At 57.0% G+C, this 18038-nt stretch overlaps 5 protein-coding genes across 5 annotated transcripts; 1 reads left to right on the top strand and 4 right to left on the bottom strand.

The window, feature by feature from the left end:
• Positions 1 to 352: 352 nt before the first annotated feature.
• On the bottom strand, positions 353 to 1610 carry B0H64DRAFT_322506 (histidine phosphatase superfamily; the record flags this gene model as incomplete). The annotated part of the gene is made up of 3 exons (XM_062800565.1): positions 353 to 494; positions 550 to 1370; positions 1578 to 1610. 3 exons carry the CDS (start codon positions 1608 to 1610, stop codon positions 353 to 355), a joined length of 996 nt encoding a protein of 331 aa, XP_062659521.1.
• Positions 1611 to 3040: 1430 nt separating this feature from the next.
• Positions 3041 to 5014, bottom strand: B0H64DRAFT_442348 (uncharacterized protein; the record flags this gene model as incomplete). The annotated part of the gene is made up of 1 exon (XM_062806634.1): positions 3041 to 5014. One exon carries the CDS (start codon positions 5012 to 5014, stop codon positions 3041 to 3043), a length of 1974 nt encoding a protein of 657 aa, XP_062659520.1.
• Positions 5015 to 5813: 799 nt separating this feature from the next.
• Positions 5814 to 8651, top strand: B0H64DRAFT_360123 (rab-GTPase-TBC domain-containing protein). Its single transcript, XM_062801693.1, has 4 exons — positions 5814 to 6037; positions 6129 to 6917; positions 6968 to 7110; positions 7165 to 8651. The coding sequence occupies exons 1-4, from the start codon at positions 6015 to 6017 to the stop codon at positions 8589 to 8591; spliced, it is 2382 nt and encodes a 793-aa protein (XP_062659519.1). The 5' UTR covers positions 5814 to 6014; the 3' UTR covers positions 8592 to 8651.
• A 4238-nt stretch (positions 8652 to 12889) lies between these two features.
• On the bottom strand, positions 12890 to 14120 carry B0H64DRAFT_161103 (uncharacterized protein). Its single transcript, XM_062798598.1, has 2 exons — positions 14026 to 14120; positions 12890 to 13758 (listed from the first exon to the last, which is right to left on the bottom strand). Exon 2 carries the CDS (start codon positions 13725 to 13727, stop codon positions 13116 to 13118), a length of 612 nt encoding a protein of 203 aa, XP_062659518.1. The 5' UTR covers positions 13728 to 13758; positions 14026 to 14120; the 3' UTR covers positions 12890 to 13115.
• Positions 14121 to 15722: 1602 nt separating this feature from the next.
• B0H64DRAFT_160894 (uncharacterized protein) lies at positions 15723 to 16768 on the bottom strand. The gene has a single exon (XM_062798597.1). It carries the CDS (start codon positions 16563 to 16565, stop codon positions 15948 to 15950), a length of 618 nt encoding a protein of 205 aa, XP_062659517.1. The 5' UTR covers positions 16566 to 16768; the 3' UTR covers positions 15723 to 15947.
• Positions 16769 to 18038: the final 1270 nt, after the last annotated feature.

Genomic DNA, 18038 nt, shown 5'->3' with positions numbered 1-18038 from the left:
CCCCCTCCACGGTGCTGGATCTAGCGTGGCCCGGGAGGCTGCCTCCATCCGCTATCAACGGGGTAACACGGCATCAGTGACATCCCTCAAACCCGGCGTTCCACAACCTCTCCGCCGAGTCTTCAGACCTCGAGAAGATATGATATCTCGATGCTACTGCTTCTCGATGCCACGAGCGGTTCACGTCGAGAGCTAGCAGGCAGACCTGATTTCTCAAACGCCACGAAAGGGATGACATGCTGTCTGTGCGCCGAATATCACAATCGCAGCCTCGGGCGTAAATATTCGGGAATGAGTACACAGTATATCCCCGAGAGCAAATCGGCAACACCACACCGTGCCCCCAGCGAGGCTAAAGCTTGCCCCGGGAACTCTCCGCTCGGCTTCCGAAATCCTTGCTTCTGTCGTCCGGACCAGCTCCCAATCGCGTTGTGGTGTCCAGCATACTCTGCCCTGTCGCCATGTCTTTGAACGACTCGTCCCCCGAAAATCGCCTGCTCCCTGCATCAGTGTGGTTCGATGAAAGAGGGGAACCTGCGCGTCACTCACCATCCTCGCTCTTGGCCGAGGGAAAGATGGGTACAATCGCTGTTCAATTCGCAGTCCCAACCCCCTGATACCCCTCGCCCCCCTCTCCAACTCATTGCTGTGCCACCCTTGCCGTGATGATCAGCATCGCGTGCAGCTGTGGGTTCCCTCGCGAGCTCATCCATTCCCTCGGTTTTTGGGCCCTGTCCACGGCGTCGTCGATACGCGCTCAGTCCGCAGGTGAAGCATTTGAAGTCATCGGTCTCGATACTGTCAGGCATTTGCCCAGTCAAGACACGCCCTAACGCAATGATAACGGCGGCATGTGAACACAACAAGATTGCTCGCACACCGTCTCTATCACACTGGGCGATCAACGCCTCCATGGTCGCAGCCACGCGGCCATGTAACTCATCGATGCCCTCACCCATGCGGCTCGGCGTTACCGCCGGCCCATAATCGGGATCTAGGAGACCCGGGAAGAGTGGATCGAGCTTCCCGAGACTCGCGGGAACTGGGTGTTCGAAGTCGGCCGAGCCGTACCACTCGCCCAGCCCAGTCTCGCCCCGGATTTTCAAGGACGGCGGCTCGCCTCTAGCCGTTTCTGATGCTGCTTCCTGCGTCTGGCGCACGAAGGGCTGGACGGTTTGCAGGCACCGGTAGTACAGACTCGAATAAACTCGCTCAATAGGCGGGTCCGCCGCCAGCAGCCTCACGGCGAGCTCATTCGCTTGGTCAACGCCATGTGCGGTCAATGCCGGATCGGCCGCTCCCCCAGTGGGAGACTTGATGAAGGCCGTGTAGTTGCCGTTTGACGGGTCGACGAGCCAGTTGGATCGAAACTAACTCAATCAGCCATCGTTACCGCAGCAGCGCAAATTCAGACTCGATGGCCCAGGAAAACGAGGTCGAAAGGGGTCGCCGCCCTCCCTAGATCCACAGAGTGTTCTCGAAACATGCGAACCGTGCGGGGACAAGCTCCTCGACCTGAAACAAAACAAAACGCAGCCACTGAGCCGTGAAAGCCACAGATAAGATGAGCAACTTACCCCATGGCGGGTAACGTAGATCACCTCCAACATGGCTTCCGCAGGGAAGGCGGACACAGCCTCAGGCTCGTCGTTTCTTTTTGCTGGTTGCTTGGGAAGGGCTGTGACTGGATAATACTCTCGGGATTAGTCCCGACCCAATCGTTACGACTGTTGTGTGAAACTCGTTGACGACGAAGCGGGTGTGGGAGGGCTTCAGCTCGGCAGGGTATGGCCTTGCAAGACATACATGCGAGGTGCATGCATGCCAGATGCGAACGTATACAATGCGGACGCAACGAGAGCAGATGCAAATGCAGATGCAGGTCCTTTTGTCGCCCGAATCCCTCTCCACCTTCAACTTCACCTTGGTCTGGCCGAGGCTGGGCTGGGCTGGGTGCTGGAGGGTACCGTACCTTTCGCTTATCCTACTTTGAGACTCGTCGGGTTTGTTGATAAGTGCCCCTCTCCCTCCCTGGCGTCGGGCTCGGCTTGCTTTGGGAGACCTCAGGTCGCCGACTCCGAATCGAATCGTCCCCGTCGGGGCTAGCGATGACGGCCAGATCAGATCGGGATTCCTAAGCAAGCTCTCCAAGGCTCTTCCTGCGGTTGGTTTGAGCTCGGACTGCCCAGATCCGGTGGTGTGGTGGTATGTAGGTCGACCGATTGGGAATTGGAGGCGGTTCGGTGTCTACGTATGTCGAGCAGCTCAAGTCTAGAAGAGGACTGTCCTGCGAGGCGTAAGGCGTATGTGTAAACCTGCCAGGCCTTCTCTACAGGATGCCGGAATGGGACTAATTTGACTCGGCGGCGTCCCTAATTCGTCAATTTCGGTTTCGGTTAAACTTTACAGATCGGGGACCCAAGGAAGGGATGAGGGTTTCACTTTTTTAGGATAATGGTCGTCAAACAGGTCGCTGAAATAGGGAATGTGAGGCGTGGAGAGTAAGGGGGTTGACAAACCGAGTTGGGCCAGTCAACTTTTGGTATGAGTGGCAGGAGAGTTGATGGTGAAAGACACCTGAGACAAGACAAGGAAGGTGGTTCCGGTATGAGTGAAACCGCTCCTCGGGATGGGATCAGCAAACGGCGGGGAACCGAGGTTGAGGTTCGGCTGCTATAACCCTAACCCCTGTTTGGCACTACCCCTTGTCCCCCAAGCGATGACTCCTGGTGTAAGTCGGGTCGGGTGACGACATACTGGTTAAGAAATAATGAGCTGGGTGGACGGACATCCTAATATATGGTAACCGTATAATCTCTGTATCACAGGGTTCAGAGCTTCAACCAGATTATTATTCCGGCACTTAGTCCGAGAGAATACCTTAGGAGGAAACGATGGTGCCGGGCAACAGTATAGATTTGAACATCTACCAATTCCCAGCAACGGCCCTTCCAAACCGCCGCCATCATGAAACTGTCTCCCAGAACCCCCAAAAGCTTCCAGATCCCTAAGCAACCGCTCGAGTCCAACCCCGAACCCCCTACCGCGACCTCAGCTCACTCTCATGCCCAACCCAAAAGTTCCTACACTCCCGATGCCCCCAAAACTCCACCCACCACTCCCCAAAACTATCCTCCACCTCCCCATCCACCTTAGCCACCCTTTCATCCCGCCGCAGGCCACAGACCACGCACGCCCGCGGCGCCGTCGGCACCCCCTTGGCCGTCGCGACCGCCAACCCAACCGCCACCTCGGGCACCCTCAACCCCACCACCCCCTCCCCGGAATGCGCGGCCGCCACCCCGGCCACCACGCTCCGCAGCCTCCCCACCTGCCGCTTCCACACGGCGGCCACCTCGGCCGCCTCGCGATCGTCGTGCGCAGCGCGCCCCTTGTCCACCCCGGCCAGCTTCATCCCCCGCTGCCCGCCCCCGCCGGCAGGCACCGCGGAGATGGACATGCCCTGCGCGAGGAAGCGGTCGCGGTGCCAGCGCGGCTTGCGGCCCGCGATGAGGCGGGCCGCGACGCGGGCGAGGGCTAGGTAGCCGCGGAGGAAGGTTAGCGTGGCCGGGGCCGCGAGGACGCGTTGGTGGGCGGGGGAGGTGGTGGGCAGGGTGAGGAGGGGTTTGAGGAGGGTGGTGGAGGCTAGGTCGAGGAGGGTGGGGAAGAGGGAGAGGAGGATGGCCGGGGGGGGGATGTTGGTTGGTGGGGGGCCTTTGGGGGAAGGGGGTTCTTCCTGGGGGGGTTGGGTTGTGGTGCTGGTAGTGGTGGTTGTTTTGGGTTTGGTGGTGGTTGTTTTGGCTTTGGCTGTGGTTGTGGTTGTGGGAGGGCTGGGTTGGTCGTCTTGTCCGCCCCAGTCTTGCCATTCCCACTCTGGGGCTACGGCTGCGTCTGCTGGGGGTTTCGGCGTTGGTTTAGTTTTGGACGCTGCCTTCGGCTTCGGCTTCGCAGTGGTGGGTTTGGGATCTGGGATATTTTCGAACTCCTCCCAGTTGTCGCCAAAATCATCATCCTGAATAGCGGATAGCGATGCGGCACTAGACCCTTGGAGCGCCTTTGCCAGAGTTGGCGGTTTCACTTGGAGTTGCTTCACCGGCTCCGGCTTCCGATTTTGGAAGGACCCGTAAGGGGACTTGGGCACCTCCGGATAGGATGCCTCGTTAGCTTGCAGAGCCGTATTCGAGAGAGTCAATCCCGGAGGCTGCTTCTTAGTCGATACCGCTGCTGCTGGCACCGGGTCTGGGTCTAGCGATAACAGGTCGACAGCGGATTTTGGCGGTGCAATCTGTGGTGGGATCGCGGTAGCGGGCGTCCCCGTCTCGAAGTCGCCAAAGTCATCGTCATCGTCGTCGGCGCCGTGCTCTACCTCAAAATCGGCATCGAAGAGGACATTCGGGTCGGGGTTCCGCACCGGTTTCTGCGGTTGCTGCGTCTTGCTACTATCCTCCCACGATGGCTGCTGCCCATATGGTTCCGGGGCGGATGAATCCAGGTTTAAATCCACGAGTTTGTTGGTCATCATATCGATGGTCGGCATCCTCGTGACTTGCGCCCGGGGCGGGTTGGAGACCGTGGTTGGCATAGGAGGCTGGGTAGGTGGGCTGGTCGGGGCGACCTCAAAATCTCCCCAGCCGTCATCGTCCTCTTCGGCCGGTACTGGCTTTTGGGATATCGGAAGTGCTGTCGCCTGACTTTGGAAGTTTCCTAGGCCTCCTAGACTGCCGATATCACCCCACGCATTGCTTGTCTGGGGCTCGCTGACGGGCGAAGTGAGCCATGAGGCGGATTGGCCCGTCGTCGTCTGCTGGAATGGTGGCCATTGTGCAGTTTGCTGTGCATTTTGGGGCGGCAAAGTAGATGAAGCAGAACTTATAAAAGAGAATGGATCACTTGCAGCCGGGGCGGCAGTAGTTGAGGTGTTGTTGGGTATGCCCTGTGTTTGGGTTTGCTGAGTTTGCTGAGGGTCTGCCGTTTCCGGCGCATCCCCAAAAAGGGCGAAAAGGTCAGCCGACATGATCAGTTGTTATGAATATTTCAGCTCGCGCACCCCACGACAGGCGGGGCATAATAACATGACGGTGAAACGCCGACAACGTTGATGTGGAAGTTGTCGGAGGGTGAGAACGTCATCCCGAGACGGGCAGGGTTGAGGTTAGGCTTGTCAGGGGCACAGGGGTGGGCTCGGTGGGGCAGTTCTGAGAACTGTTTTGGGGGGCCAACCCATACCGTGTTGTTACCTGAGTCTCGGTACCGATTCTATGGTGAAGGATATTGAAACAGAATCTCTTTCATACTCACTTAAGACATAAAGTCAAACAAATCTTGAGGCCATCTTTTCACTCAGGCAGGTTGATAAGCGGACTGGCAGTTTTGTAGTGACCTACCCGATTTTGTTAACTGCCCGTTGCTTCCCAGCCGTTGCCTAACACAAACAGAAGAGTCCTAGGTAGTTGAAGAGGATAGAAAGCCCCTTTCCCCGAGCAGCAAGAATGGGAGTTCCATACCAGGTACCGAGGTTGCCTGCTGACCTGAAACTACAGCCAAGGCAATTCCAAGGTACTTACCTATACAAAATGATGTTGCCCTCTTTCTTGGATACTGATATGTAATTTACTCCAAACACGCAGTTCAAGATCTCTCAGTTCGAGGTTGCAAGAATGCAGAATAATCGGGTGGGCAGGGCTGCTGCTGGAGCCAAACAACGGGGCAAGGGCAGGGGCAAGCCACCCCGGCTCGAGGGCAACCGATTGGGTGGGGGGTCATTGTTGAAGCCCCACCTTCGGCAGGTCTCCCACTGCAACCCACTGACGATAGGTGCCCACGCAGGCGGGTTGTGAGAGTGTCATCGCCTTGGGCTGAACCGGGGACGATTCGACAATTCAAACCCAAAATCCAAAAGGGAGATATTCCGTCAACGCGCACTACCTAGAGCATCTGAGGTTCTTAATCGGATGATATCCAGATAGGATCTGCTCCACTGTGTGCTCGAAATATGCACATCATCCCGTCGCACTATGAGATCCCTGGCCGAAACAAAGTGAGATAACGTTAAGATTAACCCCTCCTCTCAACTCAACACCATGCACCCCCGGTCAAGTAAAGCAACGGCTAACTAACAGTCATCCCAGATCACGATGGGAGGAAACTTTTAGGGGTGGGTATGGGATAACCGATCTGCAACGCGCCGTCAAGTTCAACGGCCCTAACAGTCCATGCGCCGCCGGTTTACGGTCTATCTGCTGGAAGGCCTTCTTGTTATGGAGGAATGCGCCCTCTGAGCAGTGGCCCGAGCTAGCCCGCGAGGCTCGTGCATCTTACAGCGCCTTGTGCGACCAGCACTTGAGGTTCATCAGGCATCCCGAGCAACTCGCTGCCCTCACCGTCGACCCCCTGGCCGACGATCCCGACTCCCCATGGGACGCCGTACGCAAAGACGAGACGGTCCGGGCCGAGATCCTGCAGGATGTCTCCAGGCTTCCCGATGAGCCCTTCTATCATGAGGCGGCCGTCCAGACCATGATTCTGGACATTCTATTCATGTACTGCAAGCTCAATCCCAGCGTTGGCGGGTATCGTCAGGGTATGCATGAGTTGCTCGCCCCTATTGTATGGGTCGTGGCTCAGGACACCGTCGACCGCGCGACCACCATCGCTGCCGACGACCCAGATGGAGCCCTCCTTGTGGAAATGCTAGACCCGGCCTTCATCGAGCATGATGCCTTCGCGCTGTTCTCCAAGATCATGGAGAGCGCTAGCACCTTTTACGAGATCGAAAGCGGGTCCGGTTTGGAAACACAACAAAGAAACACCATCGTCGAGAGAAGCAAATATATACACGAAGTTGCTCTAATGAAGATTGACGAGGAGCTCGCCAACCATCTGCGGAATATTGAAGTGCTGCCCCAAATATTTCTCATGTGAGTGCTCGCCCTTCCCGGCTTCGATATCTTGAGGCTGACCCAAGCAGTCGGTGGATTCGGCTTCTGTTCGGCAGGGAATTCGAATTCGAGGAGATGTTAACCCTTTGGGACACCATATTTGCCTATGATCCTACATTGGAGCTAATGGACCTCATATGTGTTGCCATGCTCCTCAGAATTCGATGGACTTGTAAGGACTCCAAGTCGCCCTCAAAGCCCTCCGGAAGACTAACGAGGCTCGCAGTACTCGAGGCAGACTATTCAGTGGCACTGCAATCAATGCTGAAATATCCGGCACCTCCACCTCCGCATGGCCCTCATACATTTGTCGACGACGCAATGTACTTGAGGGACCACTTTGACGCCGCCGGTGGTGTGACTCTAATCTTCAAGTACACTGGCAAGAGCCCGGCCAATACATCCGTCACGACACCAACCCCGTCGCGAATTCCAACACCGTCATTCCAAAAGTTCAACAGCTTACGACAACGGACACTAGGAGCGAGGGCCCCATTATCGACTTCGGCCAGGATTCTGCAGCAACCAGGCGGCGTCGAGGCATTGTTACAGGGAGCCGCCAAAAACATGATGGAGCGGGGAGAAAAGCTCGGTATCAACCAGGCCGTACGGGATGCGATGGGCGAGTTCCGCCGAAATGTCCAAGGGTTCCAGGAAACTCGGGGAACCCCAGGCGGAGGCCGTGGTCTGTTTGGTGAATCCGGGCCGCCAACGCCGGATCACTCACTAGCAATCACTTTGATGGAAAGGCGGAACAGCCGGCTAGCCGCCATGCTAGACGAGTCAGTTTCAAGCCTCAAACAGCTGGCGGCTTCAGGCTTGGAGGGCGAGAAGGAGAAGCATCTCGAGACGGTCGAGATCGCCGCAGCCAAGGTCCAGTTCGTCAAAGCCTGCTTGGAAGATCCCACACTTGCTCTACCCGAGGAGGAGCTCCCTGCTATCAACACGCTTGCCATCTCGAGCCCCGCCGAGGCCGGTGCACCAACAGTCGCGCTCGACACTACCCCCGTGGTCACGACCTCGTCCGCCGTAGATGAGACAAGGACAGCACTGTCAACACCCGAGTCCGCAAAGGTCTCGGTAACCTCCCTACCAAAGGAGCCACAGCCCATGCCACCCGCGAACGAACCCGACGAGATGGACACCGACGACCACGACGAGGAAGACACGCTCCCACCCCTCAAATCCGAAATCACCCACTCCCCACCCCGACCACCATCCCTCTCCTCCGAGGTCCTCCCCGACAGCCCCCCTCCGCCCACCCAACAACAACCACCACCACCACCAACCCACCGCCCACCCGGCCCCATCCCAACGCGCTCCACCCTCGCCCAGTCCTCCTTCGCATGGATGCTCGAGCCCGACACGGCCATCTCGTCCCTCTCCCGGCCGCACTCCGTCTCCTTCTCGTCGGTCCGGCCGCCCATCGGCGGCGGGAGCGGCGGAAACGGCGGGTACAGCGGTGGGTACAGCGGTGGGTACAGCGGTGGGTACAGCAGCAGCGCAGCACAGCAGAAGAGGCGCCCGAACCCGAGCAGGGAGCGGAACGCCTTCCTCTTTGGTGAGGTCACTGCTGCTGATGCCGTGCCGGGGGAGGCGGCGCTGTCGGCGGATCAGATCTTTGGGCTGCAGCCTATTCGGAAGGGGGGGTGATGGATGCGGTGTGGGTTTGGGTTGTGGTAAGGGTGCTGGGCTGCTGGTCAGGCTTTGGGGTTTTGGGGGTTTTGGGGTGGGGAGGTGTGTCGTGCGGTGGTTATGGCGGAGGTGGAAGCCATTGCCCGGGCATTTTCTGTGGGTTTCTTACGCGGGCTATTGTTTTGTTGGATAGACGTTCGGCGAGGGTTGTCTGGCTAAGGTATTACATCCTCTCGTCCCATGGTTGTGATATGAGATCGTGTTACCGAGGATAGAGTCTGGGTCGATGAGCCAAGGCGGTCATGTGTTTACGGGAAACGAGATATGTCATGTATGTACACGAGAGATGAGGGTGAAGATGGGACTCAAACGACGTTGGCCTTTATGATATAGACAGCAATTGCATTTAGACAGTAACTCGCCGTCGCTACCCGTTTCCCTTGCGATCTTGATGGCCTACCCCTTGCTATTCACTATAACGGCACTATACTGACTACACTTATAGAATATGGCCGTCTTTCACCCGTTTCTAATCGTAACTGATTCCACCAACGCCAACCATCCCTCAATCCCCCCAAGTAAGCGCACGGTTCTCAGCCACTTGCCGTCCGTTCCACAGAGATCACGACCAGTAGCGAGAAACAACATGAAACCCTATGTTTCACCGCTACCCGAGACCTGGCGGTGGATCGTCTGATCCACGGTGACGAAGATGCGGAAGATGTGTCAGAACCGACCTGTCGGGTCCGGAGGAGTAGGAGGCCAATGCAACATGTCTGAGGAAGCGAGAAACAGATATCATGTGATGTTTAGCGGAAGCGAGGCTGGTATTGTTTCAGAAACAAGACCTGGACTGCGCCATCTACACGAGAGACCAACCTCAAGGCCGTGTTAGTCGGTGGTCGAGCTAGTTACGATAGGTTGCCGTGTATAATACAACACTTGCCCTGGATCTCGCACTAGTTCTCGATAGTTATAGATGCTAATCTTTCTTCCTTGCCTGGGGTTTGGAATAAGGACTCTATGGCTGGAGCTTGACTTTCCCTCCGCAGATCACCGTGATCATGTCAAAGAAGCGAAGTGGCACTGCCGTACAACATCGATCGCCATACCCCAGAGGCCGTGGAGCGCAACACAAACCATCCCAGTGAGTCCAGGGGCCTGGGCGGGAGCACTCCGCAGTCCGCTTGTCTGGCGCCCACGTTACACATTCAGGCTCCGGGACGGGGATATGCCTGCGAGTACCGAAGTATAAATAGGCTTGGTTCTGTCTATTCGCTTTCGTGGAACCGCTAAAATAGTAAATAAGAAGCGAGGGCGTTCCGTTTCAAGGTCGAGCTATGGTAGACAACACAAACGTTGGGAAGCACGGCACAAAGCGGACTGAGCGGTTAGGGTACTCTACCCCCTCGCTCCCTAAGACGACTCAGAGGAGGGTGTTCTTGTGTCACCGGAAAGACTCTACGTAGAGGAATGATCTCCAAGTAACTGCCATGTTTAGCTTAGGCATCACCAATAGACCTTGGACATGTACGCAATCTTCGGGGTATCGCACCGCTACTGAGGTAGTACTAACCAAGAAGTTCGATAACCGGTAGTCCATGCTTGTTTTGAAATGTCACGTACACCAATCCGAATGGACACGCACTCGTCCCCAAACCAGAAGGCTTTTCGGTCCAGAGCTCCTCCCCGTGTTACACAAGAGTTTCGAGCAAGGACAGCCAAGCAATGAAACCCCAGAGCCGTCAACATAGCTGGCTGTCACCACTGCTGTGTAAACATCCAGCCGTCGGGATGCTACAGCAAATGCGAAGAATGCAGCCAGAATTGCGATCCGCGGGGGTAGATCACGACGCCGCCCAGCCGCTCCCAAAGGTTTTCGTGTCGGCCCTTCGTAGAGCATCCTCTCCCTCCTCGTTCTTGTGTTGTACAAAAGACCCCCTGAGGCTTGCAGAGAGTAGTCAGTTCTCAGTCATCAATCATCCGCATCTCCAGGTCCCGCCACAGCCACAGCCGCGGTCAGCACCCGAGCTTCCTCCACAGCACCGCATACGAATAATAAACGAGAGTTTCCGATCTCCGCTGCCGGTGCCGTGGCCGGCCGGGCTCCGGTCGTGCTCGCCAAACAAGGGCCGGGTTCCTTTTGTGGTCCATCCTACGTATATCATGGCATGATAACGTTCGAGCCCCTCGCGGCAATACGTACAATGAGACGCAAGCGTCGCAACAAAGGCTGCCAGGGTCTTTTTTTGACAGCCAACACGGCCCTATCCCAGCCGGCAGGCGATAGAGGTTCTCCATATAGCCGTCCTACCACAAGCCGCCGTTGATATCCAAGTAGCTCGGGCCGAGCCAGGGGGGGCGGCAATAGAACCGGCGCAGTGGAACCGCGTCTTTGACAGCCGGAACCGAGCGCAAGCAGCCATCGCATCCATCCATCCATCCAGCCATGGGCCATGGCCTATCCCCCTTGCCTGGCACGCGGCCGGCAGTAGCAACTCCGCATCGTGAGACGGGAGTTGTGAGTTATTCCTGACACGTTCCCGCGATCAGTTTAGGTAAGCCCTCCCCTCCCCAATCCGGAGAGGCCACGACAGAAACGAGGAGGCGCGGTGGATGGGGCGGATGGCGGACCCGAACCATGGTTTCGAGGGAGGAGTCTCCCGTCCGGGCGCCGCGCACGGTTCCGGCGCGGGTGGGTAACAACCCACCAAAAACGGACAGGATGCCGTTGGCTAGCCCCCGAGGGGGGTTTGTTGCTTCGAGGACTGGGCGAGCCAAGCCACTTCCTCCTCCTCCTCCTTCCTTCCTCTTGACCAGCGCAGAGGGAAACCGGTGCAACGGATGCTCGGATACTTGGTAGTTACGGTGAGGTGAGCGACAAATCACTTGCTACGGCGCGCGCGCCTCTCCCCGGCGTCTTCGCCCCCCCCCCCCCCCCCCCCCCCCCCCCGGCCGGGGGATACACGGAGGGATCCGCTTGTCTCTCTCACCCGCAAGGAGCAGAGCGGCGGGAGCAGTTTGAACCGAACAAACATGACGGCCATTGGCCAGTCGGGGCACTGGGCAGTCCGCCCCCATCCAGCCCACCAGCAACAAACCGACCAATCAGCCGTTTCCACCCCTCCTGCCCTGCGAGTTGCTGCCGCGGATCTCGCGATTTACCCTTCCCTGGCTCCCCGGACCCCCTGTCCGTCACTTTTGGGGGGATGTGATAGGGTGATAAGGCGGGCCGGGGGGTTGGGTGGTGTGATTGACTAGGCTGGAAGGGGGGATTTTCTTCTTGGGCACCACTCGGGAACCTCACGAAAGTCGGACGGGCTTGCGAATCTCCTTCCTGAATTCGACGTTTCTGGCCTTTGCAAGGCATGGCGCAACCACGACGCATGGCATGGCACGGCACAGCGCAGCACGGCACAGGCACAGGTGCTGCGAGGGACCTCGCGTCTGCACTCGCAGCGCGTCCCGGCCATGCACTGCTGGTGGTGGTGTGCTGCTGGTCCTCCCTCCTTCGCCTTGCTTGGGAGACCGAGTGCGGGAGGTGAGGTTTGTGTGGAGGTGTCGAGTTAACTATGTACAGTCGCTACTTGTCTGTGCTGTGTATGGAGTTTGGTGTGTGAGGTAACAGGGGACGCAGAAGATACCCTGCCCCCTTCTTTTTCTTGGTGGTGTTCCCGTCCCTCCTTCTCCCGCGGGTGGCTTTTCCCAGGTTTTGCTCCTGTTTTTCCTGATGCCTGGACCCACGTCGAAATCTCCTGGTGTTTTGCTGGTGGTGTGCAGGGCAAGGGTTACCGAAGGGTGGGTGCTTGCTCGCACGTCGCGCCAGGGTCGAACGATTGGCCAATTCTTGACTTGCTTGCCAATGCTTGAAGAGGCGGGACGGATCCAGGATCGGGTGGGGTTGCATTTTGTGCAAGGGGCCAGGAACAGGACAAGGGGTGCCGAAGTGAGAACAGACTTGTAAAAGATCCACCTTTTCGAAGACAGAACCGAATCGAAGAACCAAGTGCGCCAGCCACGCCAGCCCTGTTTTCTGGTTCACTGGGCTGGAGTTATGCGGGTGCGAAGCTTCCCTCTGCGCCAGTTCCATTTTTGTGCTTGCACCTCACTTGTGGCTTGACAGCGCACATATGAGGGCTTGAAGAGATAGGAAAACACCAAACTTGTCTTGTGGGTTTGATCAGGGTTGTCCCTTGTTTCGTTTCCCGGCCGGCCTTACCGAGTCCCTGGACTTGTCACGGACTGTTGCGTCAAGGGCCGTCGGACTTTTTTTGTTTCGCTCTCGCCCGCTCTGTCACACCGCATGTCTTCTCACTCATCTGTTGCTCCTCCTTTGCTGGGCTTTGCGGTGCCCCGCTTAATGTGAAGTTTGCCGGTGAGGCGGCACCAGGGGATGGCCTGCTGAGGTAATTGTGAGTCCCTTGTGGGTGTTGGTCGCCGGCATTCGATCCGTGAGGTCCCCGATGTCCTGCCTTCCGTCTTGGGACTGCGCCGGAGCTCAGGAGAGCGTTGGGAATGTCTCCAGTCTAGCCCTTGTTTGTCCTAGTTAGCTGCAGTTTGAAAAAGGCCCTGAATAACGATAGGGCAGAAAAAAAGCTGCTGGCAGAACTCGAGAACATCTTCGACCGCCTGACTTGACGACAAACAAACCTGTGTCAAATCTTGGCTCGAGATTCTCGCCCCAACCCTCCCGTGAAGGTTGAATCGGGATTGCCGCTGCCGCGTTGCATAATTCCACGTGCTGCCGAAGAGCAAACCGAGCAGCAGAGTTGCAGCTTTCCCAGTAACTAACCAGCAAAAGCCAGCCGTCCTCTGGCATGCAGGCTTCTGCAGCACGAGGAAATCTCGGGTTCTTTCCGTGTGATGCGACTGTGTGGACAAGTTGGGTTCGCTCTCTCTCTCTCTCTCTCTCTCTCTCTTTCTCAGCTGCGCCCTCGCCGACAGAAGCTCCAAATCCAAGACACGGAATGTGGGGTTGGCTCCCCGGTCCTTGGGTTCCTGTGGTTCCCAATGCCCAGTGAAGGACGAGAGAAATGGCGGGGTTGACACCGGCGTAAGAGAGCCCCCTTGTCTCATCGTAGACCCTTGCTCGGAGTCCCAAATCGGAATTGATCTGATTTTTACTTTCGCGAAGGAGGAAGCTGACTGCTGCATGAGAAGAAAGCTCTCACAAAACCGTTGAGCCCTGTCCCGTAGCGTCAGGATTAGCTTGCTGCCTCCATGCCCGAGGCAATTGAGCGAGAGCACCTTCGCACGTGGGCTGTTGTCGGCTCTCACATGAGAGGACTCAGCTTACCCGCTGTCGCCAGCAACCAACCCTGGAGTCGGTGAAGCAATTGAGGAGAACCTAGGCATTGAATGGAGTTTGATGTTCTCGGGCACCGAGATTCAATTCCTCCCTTGTTTTGTGGAGGGAGGGGGGGTGGGTGTTGGAGAAGAAGCGTGTGACTACCTTGACGGGTTGCTCCACCGTTTTTCCACTGAGAGAGGGCTGAGGTTAGAGATACTTGTACAAGGAGATACTGCGAAGTCTGTTGACTGTTGGACGAGTTTGCATGGTAAAAAACTAGGTCCCGATGGAGTCAAGCCAACGGGCGCTTTTGACAACCCGAAAAAGGTAAAGTTCGGTTCGCCAATGACTTGCCTTGCTGGGCTACGAGCGGTCGTTTCTTCTCACGGGCCCAGGAGACACAGCTTGCCTCGTGCTCCCACGTTGTAAAGTGCCGTGGAGTGGAGTTCGGGATCTGGATGGTGGATAACTAGCGGAACCGGAGACCGAAGATCTGGAGCCCAGCCCTTGTTTCAACACTCCCTCGTCAGGCCCCGATTGTGAGACAACTTGTGGCTGTGTTTGGTACTGTTTGCGAAGTTTGCAGAGAATGTTGTTGGCTCATCGGAGTTATTCGCTGATCACTGGAAACCAGCAGCGGACGATTCTGCTGCAAAAAAAACTTGGCGTCGTGTTTTTGTCAGGGCCGAAACGGAACCGAACGTTTAACTAACGAATGAGTTATCGACTCCCATTGCACCGTCTCGGAGCATACACAGGAGGGCGTCGTCCACGCGGCCCGCCCCTCTTTCGTATCCGCCTCCGAGTCAGTTGGAGGGGGTGAACTCGATGCGGAGCTGTGTCCGTTAACGGTCAATGGGCGGAGCCGTCGACAGCACTTGGAACCGGCGGACGGCGAACGGCGGTTAGTTACCACTCGGTCGCGAGCGTCCTGCGTGTTGATCCATCGAGATGGACGGGAGAAACCGTCATGGTCGCATTCACTGCTGCCTGGGTCCACGCTGCAACCACGCGTCGCGCGACGCGAGTTGTGAGAGTCCCAGCCGCTGCCGTGTCGTTTGGGCTGGGCTGAGCCGAGTCGTTTTGTATCGAATTGCTGGTAGCGAAAATGAGGGCCCTCCAGGCCCGGCTGATGGTGGGTTCATGTCAACCCGTTCGAGTTGGAAGTTAACCACGACCTTGCAGAGTCTTGTCCCGCCCTCAGCTCTTCGTGATGCAGAACACGAAGCACCTTACCGCATAACCGAGGGCTTAGCCAACCGGGTCCAAATCAGATTACTTCGCGGGAAGGTCAGTACTGTGCACAATATGGACAGGGAAATTGGGCCGTGGGTTGTTTGAGTTCTCAGGAAGAACGACAAAGCATCTTCCTTTCCCTCCGATTTATCGGTGCCCACAAGGACCTGCAAGGATCGCGTCAAACACAGTTGCAAGCACGCCGATGGGATCTTGTTAGCGTGCAGGAGGAAGCCCGCCCAGCTGGGTGAACTAGCCATTTTCGGTTGGAAGCCACCTGGCGGATGCAGGGGCCGCGGCTGACAGGGCCAGTTTCCTGCCACCCAACCAGCATCTTGAGCAAGGTCTGCAACCATACATACGTACATAGACATTCGAAAGTGAAGACTTGAAATCATGTCAGCAACAACCGAGCAGAGACCAGAAGCTTCAAACAAGGGCTCTTGACGAGAAGCGGGAAATGACGTGGTCTCTCGATCTGGCGAACAGCAGCGGCCCGGATCCTTCGTCTCTCATATGCCTTGTGTCGGGCACTGCCGCAAAGAGGAAACCGGAGAATGGTGTCGTCACCTTGACCAGCCTGTTGGCCGAGCGGTTGGGCGGCTGAATCGAGATAACGCGGGCCGACCTTGTTCTTTGGGAGCACCTGGTGTTGGGACTTGTGAGCTGCATCTTGCTCAGCGGGCCGATAGAGGGTGTTTGACAGAACCAACAGTGAGGAAATCAGGGCCTTCGAGTATTAACCGACGGGCTCTCCCTCAGCCGGCCGCGGATACATCCCCAGCTCGGTTATCATCATCAGCCGCTTTGGGCATCCAGGTGAAGGCGATCACCCGTCTCTGCGCTGATCAGTGATCCCCTCGTGTCGATGGTCGAGGAGCGTTGTCATCAGGCACTCTGGGTCCTGGCTGAGATTGTGGATTCTTACTGCATGTGCTGGCACGGCGGAGCTGCTTCCATCGTATGCACTCTGGAGGTCCTTGAGAAGCCCTGCAACCCTGTCGACGCGTTGAGCTCTGGATATTTCGGATGCGAGTGAGAAGCATTGATTGGCCAATTCCAACGGCAGCGGAGAGCTCTCCCATGTCGCCTTTTCGATATCGATTTGCCAGTAACGAGTTGTTCAATTGTGATATTCCCGCTTTGGCGTGGATTCGGAACTTGTGGACGGAATACTGTGTACATAGTGAGCGTCGAAGTTGCGCTCTGCGGTTAGTTACACCCTCCGGTGCAAACTCGCGCTGTCGGGGACATTCCTTTCGGTAATCTCCAGCTGAGGGCCCTGTATTATTAAAAAAAAAAAATCTCACTGGCGTCATCGGCCTGAACGGTCGATCACCAGGGGCCACACAACCCATGGCGCTCCGAACGGTCCTCGGACGCAGAAGGCCTCGCCGACCGAGTGGAGTGCGAGCGCATGATTGTCGGCGGGTTGAATGCAATGACCGTCCCTGTGCTTCGTCCATGCCACATCAGGGTTCCCGATCCTGCGACTTACTAGCCACACCGGCACCCAAGACAAGGTGTGGCGCCGAAAGCGAGCGAGGGTTGGCGCTGACGGATTTTGGGATCATCGCGGCGCTAAGTAGGAGGCCTGTAACGGGCGGCTTCGAGGCCCGTGAGTCGACACCGGAACCCTCTTCCGTGGTCGCGATTCCGATCAGCCTCTCATTCGAGCAATTTAGCCGGAGACATCTGCATCGCCCTCCGCAGGATCTCCTCGTGGATGGAAGATCTGAACCAGGGCATCGCGGCGGAGGGGACTTTGAAGTTTTGTGAGAAAGCCTCTAAGTATTTCGAGTCCGCTTGGGCGAGGGCAGGTGGTTTGGATCAGAGTGGACCTGGAATTGAGTTAACGTTATCGTGTTTTGCATGTGCGTGTGGTGTGTGTGCTTTCGGGTCGGCTTTTGTGGAGATTTTTACCCGCAAGAAGCAGGAGGGAAGGAAGGGAGCTCTGAAGACCTACCAAAATCAGAAGGAAAGACGCTTGTAATTCATGCAGGCGCGATTCCCTCATTCGGGAATCTTGTGCCAATCCTGAGCGAACACTCCTGCCTCCCTCTTTCATATTTCGAAAAACCCTGCAGATGCAGATTGTGGAGGAAGGCCACACATGGGACCCTGAACGACGCCGACACAAGAGTTCCTCGGCAAAAACCAAAAACCACAATTTTTTAACGACAGCACCGCACGACGATGTGTGTTGACGGTCTGGGTTTCGGGGTCCAGGCTCCCAGGCCAGGACCCCCGTCCCGCCTCCCCGGACTATCGCGCCCGTTGAAGGTCAAGAAAGTCGATGTTACGGTGTCTTCCCTCCGTTGAGATGCGGGGATTGACCGGCCTTCCCCAGACCCAAGAATCCCAAGAACCCACTCAGGATCGAACCACTCCCTGATCAGATGCCATGGGCTCGACATCACGGAGGGGGGAAGCATAATGCCGAGCGCCCACACAACTCGAGTCCCAAGTAACTTCCACGGACGGCCGAGGCCGACTTACCCTCCATGTGCGTCGCTTGTCTGCCAGCGCCGATCACAAGTGAGTCTCGCCGCCCCAAGAACCGCAATGAATCTGCGGCAGCCGGAGGCTTGCCGACATGCGATCGCTACACGGAGACGACGACGACAGCGAATCAAGCCTGACAGGGCTAAATCTGCCGTAGCGTGATACACTGATACACGTGCATCGGACCCAGGACGGCAGCTTGCCTATACGCACGAGACTGGCGAGGTTGTATTCGCAGAGGCGACCGGCACGCGACAGCATGTCTAGGACATTTGGGACGTCTGGAAGCAGCATCGAATACCCAGCAGTGTGTCACGGCTTAATAGCCACAAATTGACGGCAAGCTGCTTCCCGGTGCGACGCTGCAACGGAGTCCAATATCTTCCGCGCACCGTGCGGTGCTGGCTGGTCGGCAGGTTGGTGGATAGTTATTG

The sequence above is a fragment of the Chaetomium fimeti genome (assembly GCF_033439085.1).
Source record: "Chaetomium fimeti strain CBS 168.71 chromosome Unknown B0H64scaffold_4, whole genome shotgun sequence".
NCBI lineage: Eukaryota > Fungi > Ascomycota > Sordariomycetes > Sordariales > Chaetomiaceae > Chaetomium > Chaetomium fimeti.
The sequence above is the reverse complement of the archived record's forward strand: the minus strand, read 5'-3'. Positions and strand labels throughout refer to the sequence as shown.

Bases quoted from the DNA above. Each gene is read 5' to 3' on its own strand.
- B0H64DRAFT_360123 (XM_062801693.1), top strand. From the start codon at position 6,015: ATGAGATCCCTGGCCGAAACAAA. The intron at 6,038-6,128 runs GTGAGATAACGT...CAGTCATCCCAG, and splicing joins AGATCCCTGGCCGAAACAAA to ATCACGATGGGAGGAAACTT. The intron at 6,918-6,967 runs GTGAGTGCTCGC...TGACCCAAGCAG, and splicing joins CTGCCCCAAATATTTCTCAT to TCGGTGGATTCGGCTTCTGT.
- B0H64DRAFT_161103 (XM_062798598.1), bottom strand. From the start codon at position 13,727: ATGCAGCAGTCAGCTTCCTCCTTCGCGAAAGTAAAAATCAGATCAATT.
- B0H64DRAFT_160894 (XM_062798597.1), bottom strand. From the start codon at position 16,565: ATGGACGAAGCACAGGGACGGTCATTGCATTCAACCCGCCGACAATCA.